At 42.1% G+C, this 14,003-nt stretch overlaps 1 protein-coding gene and 1 long non-coding RNA gene across 4 annotated transcripts in view; both read right to left on the bottom strand.

The window, feature by feature from the left end:
- Positions 1 to 4,666: 4,666 nt before the first annotated feature.
- Positions 4,667 to 7,832, bottom strand: LOC139207741 (uncharacterized). Its single transcript, XR_011585046.1, has 2 exons — positions 5,166 to 7,832; positions 4,667 to 5,110 (listed from the first exon to the last, which is right to left on the bottom strand). It is a non-coding gene; the product is annotated as an uncharacterized lncRNA (long non-coding RNA).
- Positions 7,833 to 8,370: 538 nt separating this feature from the next.
- fam13b (family with sequence similarity 13 member B) overlaps positions 8,371 to 14,003 on the bottom strand; it is an 80,768-nt gene continuing 75,135 nt past the window's right edge. For 2 of the 3 annotated variants that reach the window (XM_070837058.1, XM_070837059.1), the window contains exons 18-24: positions 13,283 to 13,480; positions 11,639 to 11,853; positions 11,180 to 11,263; positions 10,993 to 11,088; positions 10,013 to 10,434; positions 9,802 to 9,903; positions 8,371 to 9,060 (exon numbers count right to left, since the gene is read on the bottom strand). In XM_070837058.1, the coding sequence (XP_070693159.1) occupies positions 8,937 to 9,060; positions 9,802 to 9,903; positions 10,013 to 10,434; positions 10,993 to 11,088; positions 11,180 to 11,263; positions 11,639 to 11,853; positions 13,283 to 13,480 (1,241 nt within the window). In that variant the 3' untranslated portion in view covers positions 8,371 to 8,936. The remainder of the gene's footprint in view (positions 9,061 to 9,801; positions 9,904 to 10,012; positions 10,435 to 10,992; positions 11,089 to 11,179; positions 11,264 to 11,638; positions 11,854 to 13,282; positions 13,481 to 14,003) is intronic. The other variant, XM_070837060.1, reaches the window with a different exon arrangement.

The following is a 14,003-nucleotide window of genomic DNA, read 5'->3' as shown; positions in this document are numbered from 1 at the left end:
TTTTCACATATTTTGCGTTCAAAATGACTGTTAGGTACAAAAAGTTTAGGGGAATTGTGCAGTACGTCACCTCCACCTGCAGCCGAGCTACAATGGCAATGATGTAATCCTTTGGGGCGACCGTGCCCGTTAAAGTAGGTCCACTAAAAGTGCTTGTTTTAGCCACTGACAGGCTCAGGTTGTTATTTTAAGTGTGTGACAGCATCATGGAAAGGATCCCTACAGAGAGAGACCTGGAAGATCCTTTTGGTTTAGCCACAAACAGCTGTTATATCGCTCCTCTCAAAGCTGCCAGACTCCATTGATAAAAGGAGTAATTTTAGCTCTCTGAAACACGAGAGTTGCTGGTCTACTGCTTCTTCGATTGTTTTTTTTTTTTTGTGTTATGCTGTGACTTTGGTGTTTTAACACATCAGTTTGGATCCAAACTGATGTGTTAAAACACCAAAGTCACAACAACAAGATTAAAAACTCCTGCGTTCTGCAAAGTAAAATTACTGTTTTTGTCAATGGAGTCTGGTGGTTTTGAAGAGAGCGATTTAAGGGCTGTTTTACAGGTCTATCCCTGCAGGGGTTATTTCCATTATGTTGTCAGACACTTACATTAACACATTTCAGCCTGTCAGTGACTAAAACACTTTTAGTGGACGTGTTTTGACTTGCTCAGTTTCCCTTTTCATGGCTTCTCCACCAAATCCAACACTTTGAGTACCTACACGTCATTTCAAACCCAAAATAAATAAACTAGTTTTAAGTCACGTGTTTTACATTAGTCCCATCCACGTTATAAATCACACATTTAGATTGAAGAAACTGTTTTTCATGTCTTCCAGGCAGATACTGAGTGTTGGTTTCAAATAATCGCAGTCTGAAACTTCAAGAGCGACTCGTAACTCGCCAGAGACGCCATGAGACCTGGACCTGGGCACAGGTGTAACGTCTTCACACGCTTTTTGTGTGCTCCACATTCCCACAGATCCCAGTCCGTCAGTGTAGTGCCGTGGTGCGTTCATGTGTCTGCAGGTGGGAGGTGCATGTAATCAACACTAAAGAGATCAACACTTTTTCTTACTTTATAGACACTCACTGTATTTTATTTATTAGAGTAACTACTAAGACTTGGTTGGCGATGCTGTGGGGTCACATCAAAGGTGAAATTTAGTTTGTTTTCTCAAAAAAAAATCACATTTTCATTCCACTGTAGGGATTTTAGTGCACATACAGTGCACATAAACTGCACACGGAGACTTTGACACTTAAGAAGATAAATAAATGCACCTGAATAGCAGATAAGAGGAGACTTTAAGGGAACACTCCTCTAATCAATCTATACTTGTCTTCACTGCATCACTGCTCCTAAACTAGTCCCGGTTCACTCTGTCTGAAGCTAATTTAAGTCTCTTTAAGTTAGTAGATGGTCGTATTTTAAATAAAATGGAAACCACTTGCTGCCTGGAAAGCAGGAAAAAGAAGCATTTTTCAGTCTAAAAACAGTTTTATTGTAGATTATAATCAACAGTATGTTTGTGACTATATGCAATTTGATGTAACGGGGCTAAAACATCCAAAAAACACCAGTATGGTTCATTCTTGACCCTGGAAGTAGAAATTGACGAAATAATTTCACCTCCAGGTCCATTTAGTAGCTGTTCTGGAGCTTTTGACTGGCCTCCATTGGCCGGTCAGGTCTGCAGAATTTACCTGGAAGCTGCTGCTGATGTTTGAACCTCAACCGGTGAGGAAGACCGGGTCGAGAGCTCCGGAGCAGCCACTAAAAGGACCTCAGAGTGAGCGGTATGGTCCTTGGAGTTTTCACATGAACAATGTTCTTACTAAAGCGCAGATGTTATATTTTTAATACCATAAACTGTGGATGTTGTAAACTGAGCAGTGGATAGTGTGAGTTCATTACTCGACGTGTGTTTTGTGACGCTGCTTACAGGTGATGTGCAAACCTGCAGACTTACATTATTAGTTCATGTTGAAGGATATTTCCTGTGTTTTCAAACCTGGGCCCTGTTTTGTATTATGTTTTCACAAGAGTCGTATTTTCAGGTCCCGTAGATCAACTCTGCCGCCAGCTGTGAAACAAGCTACACTGGCTTCACATCGTCCTCCAGGTCAGCCACACCTGATCACAGTAGGTCCACTAAAAGTGCTTGTTTAATCCACTGACAGGCTCAGAGTGTTATTCTAAGTGTCTGACAGCATTATGGAAAGGATCCCTACAGAGAGAGACCTGGAAAATCCTTTTGGTTTGACCAAAACAGTAATTTTACCTTGCAGCAACACAGAAGCTGCTTGTCCGTTTGCTGTGACTTTGGTGCTTTAAAGAGTTATCTTGGATCTGAACTGGCATGTTAAGACGCCAAAGTCACTCATTAACACGAATTAACTAACAGATCGAGGCAGCGGTAGCACAGCAGCTCTAGTGTTCTGTGAGGTAAAATTAATGTTTTTGTCAATGTAGTCTGGTGTGTGTGCAGAGAGCAATATAACAGCTGTTTGTGGTTAAACCAAAAGGATCTTCCAGGTCTCTCTCTGTAGGGATCCTTTCCATAATGCTGTCACACACTTAGAATAACACTCTGAGCCTGTCAGTGGATCAAACAAGCTCTTTTAGTGGACCTACTAAGATGGCCAAAGCTTTTTTGCCCAGGTTTAAAAATACTGTAGATATCCTTTAAGAAGTTGTTGATTTGATGGAAATTTAAGTTTCATTACACTAAATAATATCCGCCATTAAGTAAAAGTGCACAAGTCAATGATACATAAAATGAATTTACAAAAAACAAACACTTTGTGGGGAGCGGAAAACTGCAGTTAAGGAAATCAAGTATATTTAGTCAAGTACTGCTCTGAAGTACCATTATATAGTATATTTGTATTTATCTACTCCATTGTACCCTTTACTCACAATACTTATTACTTTCCAGATTAATAATACAAGATAAAAACAAATTATGGCTTATTATTATTATAGATTTAGATAAAAATTTATTGATCCCAGTGGGGATCTTCACAATAATTTAACATTTATTATTCTAAAATGGGCCAGTACCTAAACTAAATTAATAAATCCAGAAGGGAAAGACACTTCATAACAGTGGTGGTCTATTAATTTAATTAAAACATAATAAAATATAGAAAATAATTTTAAAATAATACATTTTTAATTTGATAAAATTTCTCAAAATTATACTTTATTTTCATATATTATAATTACATTGTTTTACTTTTTTCCCCCTAATTTAAATGTTTTATTTTTGTTTTATTGCCATTAATTATGTTTCAATCAAGCTGCCAATCATGTGACCAGACATTTGCTCAGCCAATAGGAGGCCACGCTGCTCTGCTGTGGGCGGGGCCTTTGACGCTTGATTGACAGGTGTAATCAGTCTAATGAGAAACTGGCCGACGTGTTTTCAGGAGAAACGCCTTAAAGTTTACACCGTAAAAACACCAATAAAGTCTCTACTAGTTAATATATTTAAGTTTATTTATAATCTGCGGTTTCCTCTGAGAGATCAGCAACAGGTGAGTCTATGTATTGATTATCTGTTGATTGATTATTGCTCCATATTTGGAATAAACGCGGAATTTTAACGTTTAACTCGATGTTTTGTGTTAATTTTCAGTTTTCTGCTTCTACTTTTCTACAGTTCAGAGGGAAATCTATTCATTTTTACTCCATAAACTCCATTTATTTGACATCTTGAGTTATTTCACATATTCTGGTGATTAAGAAAATATAAACCAACCAATAAAAAATTAGAATAATGTAATATTACAGGTCAAACTACCCAGAATAAGTAGGTGTCTGTGTATTAGTACTTTTACTTTGTATTTCTACTGTAGTAAAAGTATTTCTGTCGCTGGATGTTTAAGTGTTTTCCAGCTTTATGCTCCAGATAATTAAATATATTCTAACATCATTTAATGAAAGTGGCCACTTTATTTATTATTACATACATCAGTGCAGCTGTTCTGTCATAGATTTGACCCTTTTTACTGATCAACTTTTATTGTTTGTTCGTTGAGGTGCTGTAATAAGTTCTGGTATTGATTTGGAGTCAATGGGTCAAATTTACAACTGCACAAATTTTCCCAAATCCACCAAAATATTGATTTTAAAAATAGAAAAAGCGCTAAAATGTGTTTGGTCCTCAGCTGTGATGCACTTTCATTTATTCTGAGTCACTTTCAAATCATGCATTTCCCATAAAATTATTGATTTAAAGATAGAAAAAGCAGTAAAAATCCAACATGAGGACCTGATTGACTGCGTTGGTAAAAATCTACTGTGAAAAGGCTTCGACATCTAATGATTCAGCAAGTGATTAACTTTATTTCACCTATTTAAGGATGAAAAATAAAAACAAGTCACCGAATATTTGCGAGATATGAAGTTTAAAAATAAATAAAATTAAAAACAATATGGTCTTATGGTTACAAGTTGGATATAGATTTTAAAATAATACTTTTACAGTGTTTTGTCTGCAGCTCTTCCTGTAAAAATAAATGTTGTTATAAGCTCTCTAAGCTGGAGGAGACGTATCTACATATTTAATTCATTTAACTTTATTTTTACAGGATAAATTGGAGAATTTGTTCCTTTTTACACCCAGTTTTCAGTTAACTTTGACTCAAGAAGGAGGAAAACTGATGTGGCAAGCTTGTAAATTTTATTTTCATGTGTAAATGTTTGTTACTGATTGTATTTTCTCATCCTTTTTGTTAATGGAGAAGAACAGAAGAGAGGAGAAAAGGGGGGAGAAAAAAAAAAAAAGCATTCACAAAGTAAGAAAACATTTATAGATACATACGCACGTACAATATATTGATGTGATAAAACACAGTATCACATGTCGGAGACCCGGAGGAATTTACAGCACAGTTCAGCAGCAAAGATGTCATGAAGTAATGCGATTTCTAACTTTCTTGATCACACCTGAACGCACCATTTTGTCCTTTTTTAGAGTCTTTAATCAGAAATCCCTTTTTGATGACTTGTAAAACACATTTTTTATCTCGTTTGCTGCCGTTTTGACCCCCAAAAAACTGATATTAAAGATTTAAAGCCTCTTTTTTAAACTCAAAAATCCCTTAACTGTCTGTTGTGGTTTTGACCCCCCCGAAAAAACAGGGATTATTTCTTCTGAGACATCTTTGACGGCGACCTCTGCTGTGAGCTCCAGCTGTGTTTAAAACAACCATGCATGTCGGATGGGTTCGAGTGTGAGATGAAAACACGCCGTACGCTGACGGAGACCGAACACATCTACAGTTTACGTGACTTTTACCACTCTGTCGCAGGCACAATGAACTAACTTTTTAAGAAACTGAGGCGCCAGACAAGTCGACCGTTCACTTTGTTGGACTGGAAGTGATTTTAAAAACTAAAAGAAAAGCCCTTCAGAGATCAATGATGGACTGTTTTTTTTTTGTTTTTTTTTTTCCACTTTTTGAAAGATAAAAACTGGAATGTTTTTCAGACACGACGCGTCTGTCGTTGGCTTTTCAATCCCTGTTCAACAAAACTTCTCGTTTTGGTTTTTCCAACATGAACATTATGCTGACAACAGTGGTAAAAACACACAGGTACAGCACAGTGTGTGTGTGTGTGTGTGTGTGAGTGTGTGAGGCTGAAAACAATGAAACCAGACTGAAAAAACAAATATATTGTACCTCAAATCTTCCCACACAGTCGATCCCACCCGCCTCGACCCTTGACCCGATACTGTAAAACCTCCACGCAAACCTTTTTAATTATTGCTGCTTCTTCATGGCACAAATAATAGAAACAATACGTCGTGTTATTCATACTATTATGTTCTCTTTTTGCCATGCAAGCTCACTACAGTACTGCTTCTATATTAGCTTATATTACACAGAGCGACAAAATAAATCAGAACAGAGCGGGATCGAGTTGGATTAGCCACACAGTGCCAGACTAACTTCTACAGCTGGTTTTACAGTTTGTGAGTAGATACAAAAGGATTATTATTGTCATTACCACACAAAATAATGGTTATGATAGTAGTAGCAATATGTATAATAATTAAAAAAAAAAAAAAAAAACACATTCTCAGGGCATCACAAATATAATGAACCAAAGGGGCCAAACGTAATGTTTGAAATAATTTAAACATTTCTGACATTCATTCCTTCGGGTATTTTTTTTTCTTTTTCATATGTACACTCTATATTTGTATAGAAGTAGTGCTTCATTTTTAGAAATACAAATGAAAAAACACACAAAAGGGCTGCATTCTGTGAATGCTGTGCAAATAACATCTTTTTACATCAAACCTACAGACGTTACCGTCCCCAACAAACACGCCGCACCCTCCGCTCATTGTCTTCACAAGCACTCGCAAAACACACGAAGCTCAACTCGCTCGAGACTTTGATTTCAAGCCGTCGCGTCGGCCGACAAAAAGGCTGCAGTCAGCTTTGATTCTGGCAGGTAAATGAAAAGTCTTACCGGCCTTAAACGTCTCACGGGTAACAAGCCAATGAGGTTCTGATAATAGAACGTAACCTACCAAAACAGCCGGTTTACTAACTTAACCAGCTGCAGATAAACTTCATCATCCCACATTCAAATCACACGGTGACAAGACAACACGCCTCTTCCTCCTCCTCCTCCTCCTCCTCACCTGCCCTCATTTTACCTGCCAGCAGGAAATGAAACTTCAGTGGGACTGCAGATCCGACCAAAGAGAAGCACAGCCGAGGGTCGTTTCCCCGCCGGCTGCGGAGCGTCTTCCCTCCGTGGACGTCGTGCTACATACTGATCAGACTCTCTGCGCTGTGTTTAAAATCAGTGCTGGCAGTGTTGGCACCTCATCGAGACAAGACGGCCGTTAAAGCTACACGCGGCCACCAGAGACGAAGCAGCAACCGCACGCTGCCGGACTTTCAGGAAACTCTCTGAACAGCAAACTCCCTCAGACCGCCGCCGCAACGTGCACCAGATACTGGCTCCGCTCCTCAGCAGTTATCACCCAGAATCCCTCGGGGCCGGCCACAACTCCATGCAGCGAACTGAACACGTGAAGAGACAAGTGGGAAAGCTCAGAAACAGAAACCCGACGGACGACAAGCGCAGGATTTTTCCAGATGATTTCTGCAACGACCACAAACATCCGCGTCGTGAAACCTGCTAATCTGAGTAGGACCGTTTCCCATGAGCCTCTGCTGTCAAACGCTGCCTTCAGGGGATTTCAGGAACCTCCGAATCACGCAAGCTTCAAAACTCAGTGGCGCTTACGACGACTTGAAGCCAGCGTTGTTGCAAGAGGCTCATGGGAACCGGAGTTATTTAGCGAAGGAGACACACAGCTAAGCGTTGGGTACATCTTACTGACAAATATTGCCAAAATAGAGAGAAAGAAATTGAAATAAATGAAAAGGAGAATCAGAATCCGTCTTTCGCCACAGCTCCAAGGTCACACTGGGAGTTAATACAATATATCTTTTTTCCGTTTTCCCCTGGAGTTACAACATATTCTCTCTCATTCAAGGAAAAACGGGAACAGCAGTGTCTCACAAACATGTACGCTTACACTTTTTTTTTTTCTCTTCACACACATAAACTTGTTTCTAAACTTGTGAATGAGTTTTAAAACCAGACGGCGGAGCATCCAGGATGTTTAAATTAGGTTTTACCGATAAAATAACCCGTCGCCTCGCGCCAGGGAGGCCACTTTCCTTTCCTTTATTAAAGGAATTGCGACTCCCTGAGGCGAGACGAGGCGAGACGAGGGACTTCTCCCAAAGAAAGAGCGAAGGGTCTCTGAGTGAAGAGCGTCTAAAATGTCAGTCCTCGAGCTGTCCGATAAGATTCCTCAGCGTGAAGGAGGAAAAAAAAAAAAAAAAACACGGAGAAACAAAGACCGACTAAAGAAAAGTTGTTGAAATTAAAAAGTCAGATGTTTTTTTTTTTCTTCTTCTTTTCTTTCTCAGAAGCGAGAAATGAGACACGAGTGCAAAAGTCTGGAGTCACGTCGGTGGGACGACGATGAAGACGAACACAGTAATGATGATGATGATGATGATGATGATGATTCCTCATCCTCCATGTTTTCAGGAGATATGCAGTCAGACGAGGCGGCTGACGGGAGGGGCTGTAAGTTTACCTGGTGCTGCATTCATGTCACGGAAAAACGGCTGTAAAAATGTGCATCTTGCGTCACCTTTTTTTTTTTTAAAAGTGGTTAGAGACACAAATGAATCCTGATATCAACGAAGAAAATATCTAACGTATAAATTCATCAAACTAATGTGATTTTATGATGATGCTGAAATATTACTCAGTGCTTTAATGCATATCGCTCACTAGTTTTCAGCCAAACAGTCCCAGGGTCTAATTATCAGGATCTAAAAAAGTTCTTTAAACATTCGTCTTTACTTTTCTGTCACATGACTCCCTAACATTTGGCAGATTAGAGCGACTGCGTATAAAAACCCATTGGAGACACCAGAGTCAGCATGTTGTTGTTTTAACTTCTGGTTTTTACAGTGTTTTAAAAGCACCACCTCAGAGGCTCAGACCAGAGAACCAGAACTTTCTTTTGGTCGTTAAGATGCAGGTTTTACGTCTAGAAGTCCCTCAAAAGGTTTCTGGAGGTGTTCCTGTTCCTGTTCCTGTTCCTGTGACTGCTAACAACTTAAATCAGGACATCGACTGTAACGCTGAAGCGGTGAGAAAACCAGAGTGTTTTTCTGTGACATGAACGCACCACCTGAAGTCGGCCTGAGGTGAGCCTGTCGACTTCCTGGGAGGTCATGTGATGTGGCTGCCGTCGCTGGCTGGAGTGTTTTGTTAAACCCTCGCAGGCGTGATGGCGTCTGACAGACCGGCGGACGTGGTGGCGGCTCCTCGCCGCTGTGATGAGAGCTGATGAGTGTGGTGATGGCGAGGGGCGGGTCTAGATGGATTTGGAGGAATCCTGTTTGCTGATGAGAACCTCCAGGAGGCGGAGTTTGGCCTTGATCCTCTTGTACTCCCTGTACTCCTCCAGCATCGGCACCCGGTCCTCCTTCTGGACATTTCTACAGCAGAGGAGGGAGACAGAGGAGAAGACGCCGCTTTATTTTCACGTCCTGAACACATTCCTGCTCTACCCTCCTCAAACCTGCCGTCTCTGAGCAAACGGAGGCTTCATCCGTTTGTTTTTAAGACGCTACTAACGAAACGTCTGCTACATCACACAGTCTGGAGAAACAGACCACTAACAAAGCAGGTTCACTTCCTGATTGTGTGTCTCAGTTCCACCTCGTCACAAAGAAATCTCTGCTCACTTTTTTCCCACCATCGCCGTTTCCGAATCTACTTCCTGTTAACACCGTCACGCTCATGCTCACTGCACAATAATGGTCATGTGATTAATCCTGAAACGCTCGTGTGTGTGTGTGGATGTAGCCTGACGCTCTGAGAGGTCTAATAGCGGCAGTACAGTATTTCACTGACTAGACGGCAGCGAGACTGATCGCAGACCTTCGTCTCTCCTGATCAGCTCTTCAGATCACACAGGTTGTGACAGACGGAGAAGCTTTAATATGCAGTCTGAAAAAGGCCTCATGTTTAAGCTGCTTCACTAAATGCTAAAATTGCAGCGTGTATTAATTGAACTCGTGAATCCAGGATTTCCACGAATTCTCAAATCCTTTGAAACTTCGTTGACGGGAAAGACTGATGTGTGTGTCTGTAACCCAACAGACTGTCCTGGATTCATCTCCATTAGTTTTCCCAGGAGAGGAACAACACTGCAGTCATTCTGCCGACTGACCTACCTTCCATTACGCTGATAAAAATCTTCCTCAAACTCCCGGATGGTCTTCCTCAGTTTCTTCTTCTCTGCTCTGGCCTTCCACAGCTGTTCCAGCAGCTCTGGCCTGGAGGATGATGGGATACATGAGGAAGCAGTTATAGTTTTGCGTTTTGTTTTCTGGATCTTGACCCATAAATTAGTGTGTGTGTGTGTGTGTGTGTGTGTGCTCTCACATGGACGAGGCGTTGGAGCTGGACAGCCGCAGGTCCAGCGCCAGCCTCCCCGAGCCCTCCTCCATCTTGGCTCTCATTGGACAGTCGCTCTGTCTGTCAGGCTGGTTCTGGCTCCTCACCGGTCCGTCTGTCGGGGTCACGGGGTCGACGGCCATGATGACCTCGGAGCTCTGCATCTCCCCGCCGCTGCTCTCTCCCTCCTCCTCCTCCTCGTCCTCCTCCTCTTCCTCCTCCTCATCCTTCTCCTCGTCCCCCCTCTCATCATCTTCTTCTCCTCCCCCTCCTCCCCCTCCTCCGCCTCCTCCCTCTCTCTCCTTCCGCTCATCCTCCTCCTCCTCTTTGATCTCCTCCCAGAAATGAGCAGTTTCACCCTCGATGATCGGCTGGAGCGTCTGGCTTCGCCTCTTGCTGGAGGGGGACACCTGTGGGGGAGAGAGGGGGAGGTTGTGTTATATAGATAGTTGAATATACAGTGAAGCAGGAATCAGATTAACAAGAGCTCGTGTTTTATGTACATTTCATCTGTTTGAGCAAGTTTACAAAGTCCACCTCACTAAAACCACAGACTGTACAGAAGAAGAAGTGGACGGAGCAACCGTGACGTCACCCGTTGGTTCGAAGCTTTGAGTTTCACTTCACAGGCATCGCCATCTTGGTTAGTGAGCAGGTAGCTCCGCCCTAAATTATCAGCAAAATCCGCAAATGAGGTCGGCGTGTGTGGATGAAGAGGAGCAGACTTCACATCATCAACCGTAACTCTCTTGAAATTTGGTTTGTGATAAACGTGAGTCAGTTTTCAAATGAGAGATCAGATCTTGACCACCACAAAATGGCGGACGACCAGACCACAGATCTCACTTGTGCTCGTGGATTTTTGGCAGTGATCTGCTATCATACAACAACCTCTCTTTCAACCAAGACTGACATGCTAATGTTGCCGGCACCGTGTAATGGATGTGATGATGTTTCCGCGTACGTACTGTGACAGGCGTGATGCTGACTCTGGTGAGCATCTGTTTGACCAATCGGTAGCGATCGTAGAGCGGCTTCACCACCAGACGCTCCTCTCGTGTCACCTGGGGGGAGAGTTTGGCTGGTTAGAGCAGGTTTAACTTCACAGAACAAACAAGCGAGCTCCTGTCTGGATTTAGGACGTTGGCGACTTACCGGTCGCCCGTGCAGGCCCTCATAGTGCAGCAGGTTCTTCTGTAGGACCGTCTTCTCACAGGACAACTGCTCCTTGGTCATCTTCTACACAGACCCACACAGTTAATCATGTAATAGTGACAGAACATGCTGGACAAACTGCTTTGTACCATGACGCTTTGTGCAATAAAACCAAGTCAAACTGCTCCAAACCTTTTTGTTTTCACAGTAATTTTACATGTTTCGTGCTTAAACTTCAACATTTCTCACTTTTTTTAAATCAGGCTCCCCTCATATATACATACATTTTCACCTATTTTCACTTTCACATTGTTGAAACGGGCACACATGTACGCCTAATATGACGTGTATCTGCATTATTCCAAGCTGCAGCTTTACCCTCAACGTTACACATCATGTTTCATCTTATGCGTTGTGTTTAAAATGAGTCTTGATCTGATGAAAATATCAGCTGCTGACCTTGATGTCGTCAGGCCAGCCGTCCTCCTGCCTCTTCCCTTTCACCCTGCGCTGGATCAGCTCCAGTGTTTCCTCCCTGGTGGGCCGCTGACCCTTCGCCTCCCCCGCTGCATCGTAAGCGCCTTGGTCCAGCGTGGAGCCGAAGCTCTTGGGCAACGTGTTGCTCCGAGGACGAGTCTGGGGGCCGAGCTCGCTCTCTGCACGATGTTTGGCATCTGAGGAAGGACGAAGATAGCGATGAGGAGGGGAGGTGAAGGTAGAGACACAACAGGGAGGGGATAGAGAGGGTAAAGTGAGAAAGGAAGGAGAAGGAACCAGGGTGAGAACGGTGGTTTCAGAGAGAGAGAGAGAGAGAGAGAGAGAGGAGGGGGAGACAATCTTAAGCCTTCAGACGCACATGAGACATCTTTCCCTGAGCGATCAGACATGCAGTCTGACAGCTGTGGTTAAAGTCAGCCAGTCACAACAACATGAGGAGAAGGACAAACATGCTTTGACAAGACACACACACCCTGAACAAAAACATCACCGCACACAGTCACAACCGAGCAAAATCCTTTCCTCAACAGTTTCAACACATTTCAACCTGTGCAAACTTTTAAACCTTATTTTAAACACAGTTTATGAGCAATAACTTATCAAGGCAGCATTTATATACAGATTTTAGAACATTTCTATTCTTTTATGCATGTGTGTGTAAATATATACATCTATAAAGTATATATTAGGCAATGATAATGAGGGAATCTTGAATCTTGCATAACAAAAACACATTTAAACGCCCCTGAGTGAGCCTGATACTGATGACACGTATGACACATAATGTACCGCTGCTGTAAAATAAAGCCTCACCTTCCTCTGCATGAATCGTCCTATTTAAGTGGAATCATTTTGCACAGTGTAAAAGCATCAAACACAACTTGTGGTTTGAGAAAACACGACTGTATTGGTCTTAAACTACTTATTATTACTGCTGTACTTATTTTCTTTTACGAAGAGTAAATACTGTGTAAAGAAATCAGCCATTAACAACAGAAAACAATCTTTTTGTTATTATGTGAAAACACTGGAGAAATGCCCACAGTTTTTTTTTTTTTAACCTTTTTAGCAAATAAAACATAAATGAATTTATCACATTGGTGGAAAGTAGTTAAGTACGTCCACATTTCTGATTGCTTTGCTTGAATATTTCCATTTTATCCAACTATAAACCTCTAACTCCACTAAACCTGAGGGGAAAACATTGTACTTTTTACTCCACTGCTTCTATTTGACAGCTTTAGCAACTAGTTACTTTAACAGCTGCAACATTAACACGCTGCTTTAACTTAATGTTTTAAATTAATGATACCACATAATCATATAACTCTCCGAAAAAGGACCAATCTACAATACTTCAAGTACATTTTTCTGGTGATACGTTTGTGGTTTTACTCAAGTGAATTGTTGAAGACTTTTCCTTGTAGCAGAGAGTTATTGCTAAAATAAATAAATAAATAAATAACCTGCCGCTCTAGCGACACCTGTTGATAAACGCCTCGTCCCAACATGCGGTCTGAACAGGAAATACACCAAAGCAACGGCGCCTCATTGTGGCTGTCAGTAGTGTTTGTGATGTCTACTTACTGAGGGGTTGGTACTTACTGAGGTGATACGGTCTAGAGCTCAGGCCTGAGTGGGGGTGGAGCGGGGGGGTGAGTGTGTGATGGGGAGGTGAGCAGATAGAGGAGGAGGAGGAGGAGGAGGAGGAGGAAGGGGAGGAGGGAGCATGGTGGCGTCTGTATGAATGGAGCAAAGCCTGGTGCCTCAGCGTGCTTCTGGGTAAAAGGTGGTGCTGGCGTCCTGGTTGGCCGATCGGTCAATCAATCAATCAATCGGTCGGTGGGCGATAGGAGGAGGGAGGAAAGTGGAGAGCGGGTGCTCACGTTATTTTTGTTGTCAATTTTGATTTGAAACAGAGAGAGAGAAATGTTTCGGCCACTGCGTTCTCCGAAGAGGAGAGCCGTCACCTCACATAGAGAAGGTGGACGAGTGTCACGGGGTTTCTTCAGTGCAGTGAAACGATGCACGAGAGACACTTCAAAGCAAAGAAAACTATTTCTACACATCAAATACTTGATTAAAAAGTGCGTTTTAGCTCACTGGCTGTCAAGAAACACCAGTTTCTCAAAGCTTCTGCAGACTCAACTTTAATTCTCATCAAAAAATATCAAAGACAGATTATTTCTTTATCCTCATTATTTTCCAAAACTGTTTTGACAGAAAGTCTCATCCACCGTTTCACCGCACTGAATTCACTGAGGAGGTAATGATTGTGGGTTCACAAGGACGCATCAGCACACTGGAGGGTGGGAGCCACGCATGT

This window comes from Pempheris klunzingeri, chromosome 9, assembly GCF_042242105.1.
Source record: "Pempheris klunzingeri isolate RE-2024b chromosome 9, fPemKlu1.hap1, whole genome shotgun sequence".
Taxonomy (NCBI): domain Eukaryota; kingdom Metazoa; phylum Chordata; class Actinopteri; order Acropomatiformes; family Pempheridae; genus Pempheris; species Pempheris klunzingeri.
This window is presented reverse-complemented; position numbering and strand designations above follow the sequence as displayed.